We start from the raw sequence: 17,257 nt of genomic DNA on the forward strand, positions 1-17,257 counted from the left end.
TAAAGTTTGGTCAATAGTTTTCCTTTACCATCGATTTCTAAGTGTAGGTCAAGATATGAGGCTGACTTTACAGTGCCTGTAGTATCCTTCATCTCAAGTTCTTTGGGGCAAATGCGATGTATCAAATCCCAAAAATTAGGATTGTTTAAAGATAATATGTCATCTATATAGCGGAAACTGAGATTAAAGATCAGCTATAAAGTCAGTTTCATAAGAGTGAAGGAATAGAGCAGCAAGTAGAGGAGCACAATTTGTTCCCATTGGAATGCCGACCGTTTGTAAAAAAATGCGTCCACCACACTGGACAAATATGTTATCAATTAAAAAATTCCAGCATTTTGTAAACATCTTCTTCTGTATATTTGGAAGATGATTTGGAATTATTTCTTACAAAGCATGAGGAATCTCTACCAAGAACTATATATTTGTATCTAGGTGTACCATCTTTTTGGAAAAACAATGATGTATAATGTTCTTTAGTTGAGATTTTAACTGAGTATGTGGAATAGAAGTATACAGTGTTGAAAAATCATAGGTTTTAATGCTACTATATTCTGATAATAGTCTTGCAATGATTGTCTCCAAAAGATCTTTCAAATTTTTTAGGATCCACATTGAACATCGAATTAATACCACTATGGGAGTAACAAGTGTTGTGGTAGGACTGCTAATCCTCTTTGACAGCTGTGAGTATAGAAATTAAAAGTTTTGAAAGAGGTTTGGTGGTACATTTTGCAGATCCAGCTATGTAACGTTGTTTGAATGGATTCTTGTGGAGTTCAGGAATCCAGTACATAGACGGTAAATCACAGTCATCGTCCTTAGTAGAGAGACCAAAAGAGGATAGCAAAATGTAGACAGTTCAAAAAGTGGAAAAGGACAGTTCAAAATCACAATGGGCCCCATTCCCCCTTTGATACATTATGAAGGTGTAGACGGTCTATTTTCTCTAATAAGACTGTTCACTGAAAAGATAATGAAAACCCTGGTAAAGGCAGAAATCTCAATTTGTTTTCTGTAAATGAACCTCTGATTATATCAATATTCAGGTATGAGTTCTGTTAAACTTAAGTACTGACATCAAAGTTTAGCAATTGAAAACAAGAGGCTCCCAGGAGCCTGAATCACTCACCTGGTTAAATTTTTGCCTTTTAAGGGCAATAACTCTAACAAGGAGTTGTCAGACAATTTTGACTCCATTTGATTCATTGGACACATTTGTAAGCCTTATAATAAGGATCATTTTAGCAATTGGAAGCTATTGGCTAAACCTAACAGATTTGGAGATGTATGCAAAAATCTGCTGTCTGACCCCATTGTTCTATTTTTTAGAAACAGCAGCCATGTTTTTTCAGCAATCAAAAATCCGTCATTTCATTAAGGATACCCTATAAAACAAAAATGTCAACTTTCATTGAATTCTGTTTCTGAGGAGAAGATTTTTTTAAGTAATAACATCATAAACGGAAAAAAAAATGTCCATAAAGGGCAATAACTCCAACACTAGTCAACAAATTTTCACCAAAAGTTGACCACAGATAGATCTCTTCATGCTGAATAATTTCACCCCCATGTCAGATTTTGGTTATAGCTAACCGTTTTGGAGATATATGCAAAAATCTGCTGTCTGACCCCATCGTTCAATTTTAATAACAGCGGCCATGCTTTATAACAGATAAAAAATTCAAATGGTCATTTTGTTAAGGATGCCCTTTAAAACAAAATTACCAACTTTCATTGAATTCTGTAGAGCAGTTTCTGAGGAGAATATTTTTTTAAAATAATAACATCATAAACAGAAAAAAACATCCAAAAAGGGCAATAACTCTGACATGGGTCAACAAATTTTCACCAAAAGTTGACCACAGATAGATCTCTTCATGCTGAATAATTTCACCCCCATGTCAGATTTTGGTTATAGCTAACCATTTTGGAGATATATGCAAAAATCTGCTGTCTGACCCAATCATTCAATTTTAATAACAGCGGCCATGCTTTATAACAGATAAAAAATTCAAATGGTCATTTTGTTAAGGATGCCCTTTAAAACAAAATTACCAACTTTCATTGAATTCTGTAGAGCAGTTTCTGAGGAGAATATTTTTTTAAAATAATAACATCATAAACAGAAAAAAACGTCCAAAAAGGGCAATAACTCCGACATGGGTCAACAAATTTTCACCAAAAGTTGACCACAGATAGATCTCTTCATGCTGAATAATTTCACCCCCATGTCAGATTTTGGTTATAGCTAACCATTTTGGAGATATATGCAAAAATCTGCTGTCTGACCCAATCATTCAATTTTAATAACAGCGGCCATGCTTTATAACAGATAAAAAATTCAAATGGTCATTTTGTTAAGGATGCCCTTTAAAACAAAATTACCAACTTTCATTGAATTCTGTAGAGCAGTTTCAGAGGAGAATATAAACAGAATAAAACATCCAAAAAGGGCAATAACTCCGACATGGGTCAACAAATTTTCACCAAAATTTGACCACAAATAGGTCTCTTCATGCTGAATAATTTTACCCATGTAAGATTTGGTTAAACCTAAACGTTTTGAAGATATATGCAAAAATCTGCTGTCTGACCCCATTGTTAAATTTTTAGTCACAGCAGCCATGCTTTATAACAGATCAAAAATTCAAACAGTCGTTTTGTTAAGGATGCCCTTAAAACAAAAATACCAACTTTCATTGAATTCTGTAAAGTAGTTTCTGAGGAGAAGATTTTTTTAAATAATAACATTAAAAACAGCAAAAAACCTCCAAAAAAGGGCAATAACTCCAACATGGGTCAAGGTCTCACTAACCACTTCTAATGTTTCCATTACTTTACATGTTAAAAAAGTAATTTTCAAAGTCTCACTGTGAATTCCCAGGACAAATGACATCTTAAATCTGCATACCGTTGCGAAGCTTGGAAAATAAGGCTTCCAAAATCATTATGGTAATGGTATGATGATAGTAGAAATTCTTCACAAAATTTACTCGAATAAATAATACTGAAAATCCACATTTTTACCTGTTCTGCTAACTGACAGCATGGAGGCAAATTACTCACACATGTAAACAATATTCATACACTTTTGTAATTAATTACATATATGATTTTAAAGTACACATTCTCAGCTTTATTTTGACTACTTTTAATCATAATACACACAAATAATGCACTTACAATGCATATGTCTAGGTTCAGTGTGTTTTTGGTATAACATAGGGGGGTGGCCATTTGACCCAGAAGTGGTTAGTGAGACCTTTAAAACATTTTATGAGTTTTTATGTTTTTCTTTTTTTACATTTCATGAAAGCTTGTGGTATTGTGAGTCTAATAAGACCAAAACTATCAAAATCAGACATAGGACTACAAAGAAATGGTCATTTTTATATCATGCCCCTCAGTGATATTTTCCCTAAATTACTAAAAAATTACAATTTTAACTAACTTGTCACACCAAATTGATACCTATGATAATTCAAGAAGTGTAATAGTAAATATCATTTATCATTATGAAAAAAGAACAGATTTCAACAATTTATATCATACCTATTTCATTACTGTGTGATTCTAAGTCTGTGCTGTGTGACTATTTGAGTACTTTGAATATCCCAAGCAATGACGTTGTGTATTTCATGGATGACGTCAAGTTATGAGTCACTGTTACTGATAAAAATCTTGATGCTATGTTGTTTTTTAAAATACCTTGCACAATGCACCTCTTAAAATATAGCCAGATTACCAATATCACTATACTGATTTTATGGGAAAATGGAAATAATGACCAGGAAAGGCAATTTTCCTCAAATTATGCATTTCTCTGAAATATGCCATAATTTAATTTATGGTCTCACTAACCACTTCTAACGTTTCCATTACTTTACATGTTAAAAAAGTAATTTTCAAAGTTTCACTGTGAATTCCCTGGACAAATGAATAATATTGAAATAAATAAATAATAAATAATACTGAAAATTCACATTTTTACCTGTTCTGCTAACTGACAGCATGGAGGCAAATTACTCACACATGTAAACAATATTCATACATTTTTGTAGTTAATTACATATATGATTTTAAAGTACACATTCTCAGCTTTATTTTGACTACTTTTAATCATAATACACACAAATAATGCACTTACAATGCATATGTCTAGGTTCAGTGTGTTTTTGGTACTACATAGGGGGGTGGCCATTTGACCCGGAAGTGATTAGTGAAACCCAACAGATTTTCACCAAATTTTGACCCAATAGATCTCATCATGCTGAACACTTTAACCCCATCAGAATTCGGCTACACCTAATGATTTTGGAGATAAATGTGAAACACTACTGTCTGACCCGTTCTTTTTTTAGTAACGGACCCCTGTTCTATTTTTAGTAACGGCGGCCATGTTTTTGACAGATCAAAAATCCCCACATCAGTTCTATGCAGGATACCCCATGGAACATTCATACCAAGTTTGGTTCAAATTGGTCAAGTAGTTTCAGAGAAGAAGAGTTTTGAAAAATTGTTAAGAACGACGACGGACACCAAGTGATGGCAATAGCTCATATGGCCTTCGGCCCAGGTGAGCTAATAAAATCAGAGGTCAATAATTTTTGTAGGTAGTTACATTGTGTTTTGGAAAATAAAATTATATCTGAATAATAAATGTTAGACTAAGAATATGTCAAACATTCTTCCGAAAGAGTAACTGACTGATATTGTATTAACTTTTTTTCTGAGGTAGCATATACATTTTAAGAACAGACAGTTTTTTTTAATTGGTGTAAGATAGGAAGACATTGCCATGGAGCCCAAGGGAACAGAAACTTGCTTTGATTACTACAAATAATTGTTTAATGACATGTATTATATAGAAGCATTTCAGATAGTTTTATGCTCTGAGACATAATTCCACCTAACTAGCATCGTTATTCATTATCCCTTCTTTGTCTAGTAAGAAAATGTAAACCAGTTTTCACCAGATTCAATGTAAATGGCGACTGTGAAAGTTGTCTATATTAAGCATATTCGTCAACTACCCCTTCACTTCAGTTAGCATAAATAGTACACAAATTAAAATATGGAATACTGTTTCGGACTGAAACACATAAACATACTTTGCTAATCAAACAAGTATTACTGCTTGAACATGGCTTCCTTTTTACTGATTATATATATTAAGGTACGGTGGAAAATAAAATAACCACAAAAAGCCACGCCCCCTTGTGAAAGATACCTGATGGTAAACATCACCTGTGTGTTTCAAGGTAAAAAATCTAAATACAGTTTCAGATACTATACTTGTGATTCTACCTACCAAAAATATTGTGGTGGATATTGTCACATGCAATGCATTAACAATGACAGGTCATTCATGCACGTGGGAACAAAGGAATGTATTTTCACTCCCGCCACCGTCTTTGTTTCCATTTCGTACTCCTGTCAAGATGTATCAAGCTTTCTGATTGGCCCGATCTATCACCGGAAACACGTTTACTTTTTCATCAACATTCTCAGAATTCACAGCTACTCAAGTTTGTCCATACATTAAGGTAATTTCCTACGAAATAGAACCATAAAGTGCTAAGTAAAAGCTATTGATTATTATAGCACACAGAAACGAATTGAAAATGAAGGTTGCTCGAAAAAATTCACACTTGACTGCTGTTTGTAAATATAACGTGCCGGTTCTTAAAAAAATCCTGCACTTTTGATCAGTTGATTGCTATGCTAGTCTTGGTCCAAATAATTATGTCGTCTTCGGATGCTAATTTTTATTTTGCGTTGTCACCTCCCTTCATTAGTGAGGCATAATCGTCGAATTAGAAAAAAGCCTCGGCGAACGTAATCAGTACTATGTCAGTCTTAATTTTTGTTTTTCAATTTCAGAAAGATGGTATCCGATGTTCAGTTAGCTATATTTGCCAATGCACTTGGCGTGTCCTTATTTCTGCTAGTTGTCCTGTACCATTACATATCTGTCAACAATATAAAAAAGCATGATTGAAGAATTCACCTACAGCTGAACTAAAGGTCAGTAATTGCAGATATTGACAATTGTTGCAAGGTGGTTATGAAGTGACAGGTTCAAGGTTTTTTTAGATCGAAGGGTTTGTCCAAAACTTTTCATAAAAAATGGGTTTGCCTCAAAATTTCGAAATGAGAAGGTGTACACCAAGCACACTTAAAGTCTGTGTCTTAATCCACAATTGGTGATAGATAATTGCAAATAAGGCAAGAACCATGAGGTTCAGTACTGCTAAATTAGAAATCATTTTTTCCGTATTTACAACCTACAATGTATGATTTTCAACTATCATCTAACTTGACTTACACATTTCCAAATGTTATTTTACATCATACATGTAGTAATTGGAAGGTTTGATGCACTCAGAAAGGTCACTGCAATAACTGATTTTTTTATTATATAGTATACTGGGGCTTTGAAGAGCCAATGGTGCATGTACTAAAATATCTGACAGCACAAAATTTTATAAATCTGAAATTATTTTGGTTACATGTTACTAATGACACTATTGTGCATTTATTATGAGCTGTTCTATACCAGTAGAGATTTTTCCAACTCTCCTTTTTGGGGTCTGAATCTCCACCTAAATGTTCTAAATTTTTGCAGTGAAATTCCCAATTGTGACTTGAACATCATCTCAACATCTGTACAGGATTTTGATGGAGTTTAGTAAGCTCTCATTCCTCTCAATTGTATCAAATTTGTCATACAGAAGTCACCTAATAGCCTTCAATACAATGGAAACTAATGGTTCTCGGACATCAAGGATTTTAAACAGAAATCATTTTTGAAGAACTGAATATAAATGCTTGCCCCTTGCGTATGAGTACTTTCCTAAGAAATCAGTATTTTTTCCAAATTGCATGGGCCTGATGATCTCCAGACAGAGTCCTTGTATCTCCTACTCCAATCAAACTGGGGAGGAGCTAACAACCTCTGCTTTGGAAATTTGGCCCCTTCCCCAAAACTGTAGGATAACCACTACAAGAATTGTCATATGAAACCATATTATAGTATCTCTTCTTTAAGATCCCTTTTTTTACATGCAACCAACTTGATAGATTTAATTTACTTTTTTGGAATGAATATTGTACGTTGTTTCTTTTTTCAGATGTGTGTAGCAGTATGGCTGTGTATTGAGTGAATGACTACTACAGATGATTTATTGGGTTGAATTGTTAATAAAAAGTATAAATGTAACTTCGAATGAATGAGTAGTAATAAATAATCAATTCATGTCTTGTAAAAATGTACTTTTTTTTCAAAAGCCAAATCATCAGGTTACCTAATGAAGAGATGTTTCAAGTTTGGATAATTGGTTGTACTTGCAGGCGCGGATCCAAGGATTGGCGTGTCCGGCTTACCTTTACAAGCAATCATACAGATTTTTAATTTTTGGTTTAAAGATTGTCCTTATTTTTCTCGAAGATGAAAATATGAACTTCTTTAGGAATTTTTACGTTGAAAAAAAAAAAAAACCAACAGTAAAAAACAAAACCTCATGTCACAAGACATGATTTGCCATGGTACAGTGATGTACTAAATATCAACTAATAACATCTGCACACACAACAAAAAAATGTGAGAACTGGTTTACTGGGCAGAAGAGAAAGGAAATCTTAACGAAACTGCAGTCTTCCTTTTTTACTGGGTGATTGACAGTATCTTTACATATATACATCAAAATCCCTGAGCTGTATATGAGGAGTTGTGCTTACAAGATTTTAACATGTAAAACACTTTATTTGGATGAACTCCTTTATGAGTCCTCCGACAGTGTGTGCATTCCTTCATGCACAGCTACATCTACTCGAATTCCTAAAAGGTTTTCATCAAAATCCCTTGAGTGGTTCGAGAGGAGTTCCGCTTACAAGAAATGTTGATAGACAGGATGACATGGGGATTCCTATACACCCTAAACAAAAAAAGGAAACACAAGTTACTGTAAGTAATCTATTTCAACATTCATCAGTACATTTTACAAAACCGCTCAACAACAGCATTTAATGTGCACAGCATGAATTAACACTCAAACAAATAATTACCAATGTTACTTAAAGAAAAAGATGATTGGTGGAAAATTCACAGGAAATTGCAAAATCTGCAAATGAAACACATATCCTACATTTATGCCAAGAAGTTGATAAAAATACTTATCAAATGCCAAAATTTTTGTTTACCCGTTTTTAAAAATATCCAACTTTGTTACAAAGCAGTACATTGTTGAACGAATCACAATAGAATTTTTTAAATTAATTGACAAATACTGTGGTTTCATAATAATTTATAGGTAACTAGTCTCTTCTGAAAGTATGGAACCACAAATTATATTTAAAAAATATATCTAACAGTACAATCTCCATGGATAAACATTAAGCCTTACTCATTGACTCAAATATTTAAACCAAATATCATTCTAATGTTACAGTGACAGAAGCCACATAAAAAAATATCACCCTTTGACAGTTTAATTCAATGCAGTTGTTTTATGAACAACAGTAGACAACTTTCACATTTGCATCTGTTCTTGAAAAAGTTTTCAATTATATCGAGGTCAACGGGCAAAAGATTGGGTGACATTGCAATGGGAGCCAAGGGAACAGAAACTTGATTCAATTACTGTCAGGAATTTTTAAATTATATAAATATTATAGAAGCATTTCATTCATTTTAGTGCTCCGAGACACATTTCCACATAACTATCACTATTCTTGTTGCCTCCTAATCCGATATCCTTTCTTTGCCAAGATTTAAAACTGTAAACCAGATTTGACCTAAATGGTGAATGTGAAAGTTGTCTATAAGACCTAGGTAGCCTCCTCAGATCTACATTAGTAATGTACTAAAATTTGGTTTATGCCAAAAATAGACTGTAAGAGCAATGTTTGGAATACTTGGGATTTTTTCCCACATTCCATGGTCAGTGTTTTTAAAAACAAGAAAAGCAGATATTAAATTTTATTTTCCTTCAGAAATCTAGATCATAATATCATTGATTCAGCAATGAAAAACAGATTCTAGATAACAATACAAACAGATTTGAACAATTAATCATTCTAGGAATACAGACATACAGCTCAGTCATAAGTGGAAGGGGATAAAGCTGTACAATAATTTTTAAATAATTTTTTGTGATATTCAATGCATGTGACGCTGACTTAATGATATTCTGCTTCTTATATCAGTATTATGGTGCTTTTGATAAATGTCAATTACTCTTACACCAAAAAATGAAATCACACATTTTTCAAGATCGAATATCTTAGAACTGTGAGTGGCAAAAACTTCATGTGATGAAGCATATTTTTGTTCAGATATTGGTAGATGTCAAACAATCCTTTGAAGCATTCTGTCATGCAATACTTGAAGTACAGTATTTGTTTTCTCCTGTCAGAATATTTTATAATTGTAACTGAATGTTTAGCTACTGTCATACTAATGACACACCAGCAGCTGTGATATATTGCTGTACAAATGTTTGTGCTTCTGCTTGAAGTCCTCCACTTATCAATCCAGGCACCTGCAAGTAGAAAAGAAGGATGATAAATGAAAATACAAAAACAATCTGATTAGAAGATATACAGTTCATAGTCAGTAAACAAGAAAAAAATAACATGACTGTCAAAATGATCTGTACATTTTCTGTTCGACAATAGAACAAAATACATGTAAATCCTAAAAAGTTCATATCAAGTAAATGCATTTAAAATTTAAATATTACTGATTAATTATCAAAAGTTCATGTTAGGTTTTTGATGTTGGATAAATATTTTGGAAAATACTTTTAAGACTTCCCATCTCTGAACGAACTTTATTCAATGTAACATGGGGAAAATTTTGTTATTTACATGGTGGGACCTCCAACTCAAAAAATAAAGTAGTTTATAAATATAATCAGGAATGATTTTAGGAGGTCTACAAAGTGGAAATCAGCAAAATCAAAAGTAAATATACAGTAAAAACAGAATCCTAATGGTAAAATCTGGACTTGAAATAGCAGAATTCCACAAAAAGCAGAAAAAAATCATCCCTATATAATATCAAAAAAAAAAAAAAAAAGGATTAAACAAGGACTTGACCAACAACAAGTCTGTGTGAGATGGCACACTAGTGATACTCCTGCTTTCAATCACAATTTAAGGAATCTGTCCTCAGTAAAGAGGAAGTTGTCAAATTTTTCAGAAAATGGATCCATCATATGGCATACCCACAGCAAGAATGGGTTTAATATTTCAAGCTGCTCATGAAAGTGTGACAAAAATTTCAACTTTCCAAAATATAAAGAAAAAAATGAAGTACTCGGTAAATAAGAATATTCAAATTTTTTTTTGAAAATGGACTCCACCATATGGCATACCTTCAAGAGGAATGTCTTAATAAAAAAAAAATAATAATAACAATGAGACTGCAAAAACTGTTACAGACTGACAGACAAGGGTAAAACTGTATACCACCCTCTCCATTGGAGCAGGAATATAATAGTATTAAAAACTGCAACAGAGTAAGTAAATCAAGGAGAGAAACAATGAAGAGACAGCACAAAAAAATACAGGATTTCAGTATTCTAAAAAATTCCCTTCTTAATCAAGTACCTTGCCAGGGTTAGCTGCTGCTAACTTGCCAAGTTGTCTTCCTAAATTTTGCTTGACATCAGTGATTTCGGCAACTGGATCATTTTCCTTCTTTCCAGCAAAGGCCAACTGGGAGTATGCTGTTTGATATCCTGAAATAAAATATATGCTGGGAAAATACATTTGCTTCAGCCGTATATAGACATATATACCGTATTTTCCAAACTCTAAGTCCAGGTGGAGTACAAGTCAAATGGCCTAATTTTGACCAAAATCGGCGAAAAAAAAATTGATAAGTTGAATTCGGTAGACAAGTCGAGGGTCAGAAGTGCACATTTATATCGTACGTGTCAGCGGAGATCCAAGTTGAGCCGTTTGTTTTCAACAGCATATTATTCCAGCGATGTTACTAAGTATAAGATTTCAGAATTAAATAAATATGTATTTATGTGTTTTTGTTAAAGAGTACTTTGTCCACGAGTTAAATTATTTTTATTGAATGGCGTGTCAATGGCTCTGAAGCCATAGATCATCAAGAGTACGATATAGTATACACATCAAACGTGGGCAGCCATGTGTGAAATAAGTGGGAAATTTGTTTGATGAATTCGTCATAATTACAAGCGGTAATTAGTAAAAAATATTACCTGGTATTACGAAATACAATAAAAATAATTGTTACCTGCAAATTTGGTTGCAATTAGCCATTTAGATAACACCTTAATTAAATTAAAATTTATGACATACCATAAAGGGGTATAAATTTGCAAATTAAAGGACAGATAACTCCAAAACACTCGATTATGTTTTCTAAGTTAAAGAAAGAGTTTTGTTAAAGCATCTTCTAAAGTTTATTTATGTATTTTAACGGTTTCAAAGTTTCAGAGTTTTTATTAACATCATCGTATTCATTCATAAAGGATAGCGGCAATGATCATATAATATTTGAATTCAAAACCGGATTGACTGTTTGAGTGACAGCTTTCATTGAATGCACTGTTGATGAACAATTTTCTTGAAAAATCCTTAGATTAGTTGAAGTGGATGCCAAGTCGAGGCTGATACTTTGCTGGGAAAAAAATATCAACTTACAGTCCGGAAAATACAGTAAACTACCAATGGTTTCAATTACAAATAAAACTAAATCATAGATGTAGTATAGTGTTAACACAAAAGTAATTAAAACCAGCAGCTATCCTGTCAATGACTTCTAAATGCATGTTGCTCTAACTTTTTTTGAACTCATTCCATATAAATTTTTCCTTATATTTAACAATTATCATCAATTATCTCCACAAGTTAGATTGTTACTCAAGCAGTCACAGAGAGAAGAAAGACAGTACTAAGTGAAAATGCCTAATAACTTCTATCTATTCTACCTATGGAAGCGCTACCTTCAGTCTCTTTAACTTTCAGTTGATTTTTAAACTTTTCAAACTACGGTAGAAAAAAGGATATTAGTATTTCAGTACAAATCATACAAATTTGCAATAACCTCTTGTACAATATCCATGTGATTTATTTTCTTCTACTTATAGTTTACCTGGAGTATCTTCAATTTCAATAAAGTGTTCATCATCTGGTACATTGGTATCTTCAGGAAGTTCAATCAAGCTGATCAAAGCCTGTAAAAACTGAGCCCTAGAAAAAGTATAATTGTCAATATAGTCTATTGTGCATGATATTTATATTAATCAGTACACTGCAGCAAACTTTCTAACATTGCAATCATGTTGGTTTCCAAACAACACTACTTGTAACCATCTACATTTCCTCTATATTCACTAAATATCACAGTCAAGCCACTTAAGAAGGTAGACCTAGGGTAGGTGACACAACTCTTATAAATCATTGGAATGTTTGTATTCACCATTTTACATCAATCTCATGTAAGTATCAAAGTTACATGGATGGATTTCATTCTGTTTCATAAGAAAGCTTGAGAGGCTTTGGTGAAATTAAATATAATACAAAAGTATCGCTGATTTCGAGAGTTATTTCCCTTACCCTAGGTCTACCTCCTTAAATATAACTTTATTTATTTTGATGTTGCTATTTTTCACATTATAATTAACACTGGATATCTCCTTATAACTCTTTTAACATCCTAAACATCCTATTTAGAGAAAGGAGAAAATTCAGTAAGAACCTCTTTTATTCTCAGTCTGAGCATTTTTAAAAAATTGATTAAAGCTTATTTCTAGGCAGTGGCAGTATAGTAAAATGGTTGCAAACACTGAATTCAAGCTGTTTTTGAGGAGATTTATTACGTCATTCCAGAAATATGCATTTATGTAACTTTTACAAAAACCTTAAAGCTTTTAATATTTCTGCAATTTTTAAGATTGTAAGGTTTTGAGTGGAACTGAAGTGGCTACATAATTGGTCACTCAAGATATTTTCACATGAGTTGTAACTAACAATTAAACAGAAGCATAAGAATGAACATGCACGCGGCAATTGTTAAAGGAGTGAAAAGCTGCACAAATTCTGATTTTTTTTTTACATATTTTTTTTAATTTCAGCCAAGTTTGAAGGGCATATATGATGGTATATTTTCAAATGATTACTCCAAAACAATCAAATCAACTATAAAATACATTAAAGTGTTAGAGAAACTTAATTAAATTTTCTTCAAGTAGACTTTGATTTTGAAGCCAAATTTTACCATAACCGGACCAACTCCTTTGGTATATTTGTACCATAAAGAATAAAGAGATACAATTTTCACATGTTAAACAAATTTAGGGTAACATACCACATTGCATTATATGTCTGGAACATAAGAGGTGACTCTGTTAGAATGTTTGTCACACCAACAGCACATATTTTTTTTTCCACTGACCCAGACACCTTCTGTAAATCTTGTAAATATAACTTCTCAATCACCATACCAAACATACTGAAAAACAAAAAACAATCTGATCCAAAGACTTGTTCATTCTCAATCACCATACCAAACATACTGAAAACATAACAAAAACAATGTGATCCAAAGACTTGTTCAAGAAATGACAAACTCCAATTTAAATTGCAATAATCCTAGAACTTGAATAATTATTTCGAAATGAGTAACGCAAAATTTTTATCTGACAATACAATACAATGCTTTGCTTGGTGCAGCTTGATACAACCACAGATGTGGAAGCCTAAATGGTTATGACAAGTATGGACCATTCAATGATACAGGCCAATATTTTGATTTTGATTGAATATTTGACACAGAATAAATGTGGCCCTCATAAATAATCTGTATTGCAATCCCCAAAATCAATGCCAGTCTTCCTTTTTTTTTTTGAATGGCACCTTAATTTTGAAGAGATCCATTCACTTATAGTCAAGCCGACATAATGAATATCCATGTTTCTTGGCCTTTTTAATTTCTAAACAGTTCAAGGGACAACTTCCAAAATCAATCCAAGCCTTGCTTTAGTTATATGGCATCTTGTGGTATAATTTCATAAAGATCCATACTCTTATATATACAATATAGGTACATTGTCAAAAATTATTGAAGATATGTGATGAGGTGACGGAACGGGTAGGAAATATGAGGCTCCGCAATGTACCTATATTGTTTTTATCCTGTTACATTAATAGTTTTGTGCGTGTGTACATTTTTAAAATAAAATTTTTAAAAGGCATATCCCCTGAGGAGCCCCAATCGTTAAACCCGAAGAAAAAAATTAATACGCATGGCGCATGACTCAGTAAACATTGAAATTCAATCCGCACCATATAATCTGTCAAAGCTGTTTGAAGAAAATAACCAATGTATCAAAATTTATTTAATTCCAAGAGACAAATAAGTAAAATGAACAATAAATACAAATATTTTGAATGTTGTAAAGTCGATTTTAAGAACATTAAAGTTTTGAATTTCGCGAGGAAGGTGGAAGCTGACTTGTTTCTGTTTGGTATATGGCAGTAGAGTTCAGGGGTGAAATTTGTGCACTAATTTCTTTTGGATTTGAAATATTTGTTTGAGATTTTTGAAGAAGAGGAGGCAGTTGTATGGGCAGATCTATAATGTAGTGTTCCTCTGATTCATTATCTTGGGGTTTAGGCAGTAATAAATCCAAGACCATAACAGTTTCCTGGTCATTTGTCTCTTCAAAAGTTTTATCATATTGTAATGTTTCAATTTCTTTAAGTGGGGACCAGTTTATGTTAAATTGTCACCGACACTCTGGCTCGGAGTCCGACATGACTGAAATGACAGGGGAAGTCGTCTGCAAACTGATAATGAATCAAATCCGAACGAGATTTGGGATTTGCCATATATATGATGGTGAAAAAAATACAAAAAAAAATCATCATTTGGTTTACATAAAATCTTTTATTTCATTCAGGTGAAAACAAAACAAAACAGCAAAAAAAAAAGATTAACCAGATACGCAATCGCAATTTGTTTATATTGTATCTATGGTGGCGGCCATGATTAATTTACACATACCAGAAAAAAGTAGTTCCGCCGATCACATGAGTTGGAGGAGCCAGAAAGTCTATAACCTGCTAATGTACAGATACAGCAAAAAAATAACTGTATACCTTTATTCGTTTAACAAATAACCTCATTGCAGGATAAACTCAAATTACTGTCTGACAACCAAATTGTCTATTGACACTCAACAAGAGGACAGCAGATGCCATTTTATGACTGCAAATTTTTTGTGGTTGTCATAAGTGACGAAATAATTTCTTTTTTAATGGAATATTTCCAATTTCCTTGTAACTACTTACTTGGCTTGTATACCATCAACATTCTGGACAAGAGAATCAGCACCATATTGGAGAGCAAATAAACAGAAAAATACAAGCAAACCTGAAAAATAAACCAGTATCATTGTGATAGATCTCTGAAATAACTTGAAAATGTAAATTATGAACCATTAAAAGACAATGTCTGAAAGTGAGAAGTAAATGCTCAAATTCTTAACCCATTACTTCTAAGTAAAGGAGGTAGACGTAGAGTAAGGGACATAACTCTTGAAATCAGTGATATCTTGTATCATATTAATTTCACCAAAGCCTATCAAGCATTCATTTGAAACAGAATGAAAGCAGTCCAAGTTATTTTGATGCTTACATGACATTGATGTAAAATGCTGAATACAAAAGTTCCAATGATTTGTTACCCTAGGTCTACCTAGTTTCCCAATTTTAGATTATTTTCAGTATGAATTTCTAATAGTAAGTTCCATCATAATATAGTTCTTGGATATAGCACAGGCCTCTTAATAATTTTTATATAATACCTGAATAATTTTTTTTAATATAGTTGCTGAAGATCAAAGGGGCATAGCTCCCACAAAAATTAGAGGATAAAAATTTCCTGGTAGTATGCACAATTACATATGTTCTTGCTACATACCACATTTCATAAATTTGGATCAATAGTTTCAGATTAGTTGCGCTGACAAATGGTTTTGGCAAATTTCTGAGTTCAAAAGGGCACAACTCCTATAAAAATTGGGTAATCAAAATTATTTCACAAGCCAACATATATTGGCAGAATACTTACTTTTAATAAACTTGGTTGTTTTAGAACTCGACAATCGTTGAAATAACAATATAAATACATTTTTGACATATGGACTGAAAGTCTCCCTGAAAATACATAAAATAAAACAGATTTTTTAAATTACAGTATGACTTAAATTTTTTCCCCATTTTAACCACTATCTTCAATCAGAACTGTTTATGACCTCAATGAGACATCATTGTTGGCATAACTAAACACATAAAATCCATACATTTGATTATCTTCCTTCACAAGCCCAGAGCAGTATTAAATGTATCAGGCTTCAACACATCTACATATGATGCCAGGCCTTCAAAAATTTCATCAAAATCCTTTTAATGGTTTTGGAGTTGTGCTTACAAGGTTCATGAAACAGGGGTATAACAAGAAAAGTTGAAATGAACTAGAAAAACTGTGGACTTGATAAACCCACTCTCTCATTTGATAGCATGCCAACTGATTTGGATCAATATCTAAAAGAGGTGTACAATGGGAATATGTAATCAAGATTCTGTGAAAATTTCATTAAATAACATTAAGTGGTTGTAGGAGGAGTAACAGATGAGATGGTACTCTTTGTGTAATGGAAGGAAAGAAAGATGGATAAGAGAAAGGATGGACATACACTCATGTCACTATATATCCCCATCCCAAAGTGGTGGTTTAACTATTAGAAGGGTATTCCAAAGTGGTGGTATAACTATTAGAAGGGTATTCCAAAGTGGTGGTATAAATATCAGAAGGGTATTCCAAAGTGGTGGTATAACTATTAGAAGTGGTGGTATAACTATTAGAAGGGTATTCCAAAGTGGTGGTATAACTATTAGAAGGGTATTCCAAAGTGGTGGTATAACTATCAGAAGGGTATTCCAAAGTGGTGGTATAACTATTAGAAGTGGTGATATAACTAATAGAAGTGGTGGTATATCTATTAGAAGGGTATTCCAAAACAGTTGATCATTATTACTTACTCTTAACAATAAAATATGAAATAACCTGAATATGTTTATAGTTGGTACCAGTTGGTATCTAATGGTTCACATTTTCAAAATATATGTCTTAATGTCTTATTTATGAGCCATGTAAAATCTGATGAAAGTAAAAACGCCTGTACAGCAGCTTGAAATAGTGATTCCA

The 17,257-nt window shown here is 32.7% G+C and overlaps 1 protein-coding gene and 2 long non-coding RNA genes across 24 annotated transcripts in view; 1 reads left to right on the plus strand and 2 right to left on the minus strand.

Annotated features, from left to right (window-relative positions):
* Nucleotides 1-5,446, minus strand: part of LOC148629152 (uncharacterized) — a 129,893-nt gene extending 124,447 nt beyond the window's left edge. For 14 of the 19 annotated variants that reach the window (XR_015915178.1, XR_015915189.1, XR_015915187.1 and 11 more), the window contains exon 1: nt 5,315-5,446. This is a non-coding gene — a long non-coding RNA (uncharacterized LOC148629152). Of the gene's footprint in view, nt 1-5,114; nt 5,134-5,314 lie in introns of those variants that run through there. The other 5 variants (XR_015915186.1, XR_015915169.1, XR_015915176.1 and 2 more) reach the window with 4 other exon arrangements.
* Nucleotides 5,405-7,274, plus strand: LOC148629153 (uncharacterized). Its single transcript, XR_015915192.1, has 3 exons — nt 5,405-5,549; nt 5,887-6,030; nt 7,137-7,274. It is a non-coding gene; the product is annotated as an uncharacterized LOC148629153 (long non-coding RNA).
* Nucleotides 7,275-7,964: 690 nt separating this feature from the next.
* LOC148629154 (exportin-2-like) overlaps nt 7,965-17,257 on the minus strand; it is a 40,093-nt gene continuing 30,800 nt past the window's right edge. For all 4 annotated transcript variants that reach the window (XM_088545060.1, XM_088545076.1, XM_088545087.1 and 1 more), the window contains 6 exons: nt 16,121-16,206; nt 15,340-15,421; nt 13,355-13,498; nt 12,140-12,237; nt 10,618-10,748; nt 7,965-9,545 (listed from right to left, as the gene is read on the minus strand). In XM_088545060.1, coding sequence (XP_088401186.1) covers nt 9,456-9,545; nt 10,618-10,748; nt 12,140-12,237; nt 13,355-13,498; nt 15,340-15,421; nt 16,121-16,206 — 631 coding nt within the window. In that variant the 3' untranslated portion in view covers nt 7,965-9,455. The remainder of the gene's footprint in view (nt 9,546-10,617; nt 10,749-12,139; nt 12,238-13,354; nt 13,499-15,339; nt 15,422-16,120; nt 16,207-17,257) is intronic.

This window comes from Perna viridis, chromosome 1 (genome assembly GCF_037379345.1).
Source record: "Perna viridis isolate PV_CMFRI_1.1 ecotype Kerala chromosome 1, ASM3737934v1, whole genome shotgun sequence".
Lineage (NCBI taxonomy): Eukaryota > Metazoa > Mollusca > Bivalvia > Mytilida > Mytilidae > Perna > Perna viridis.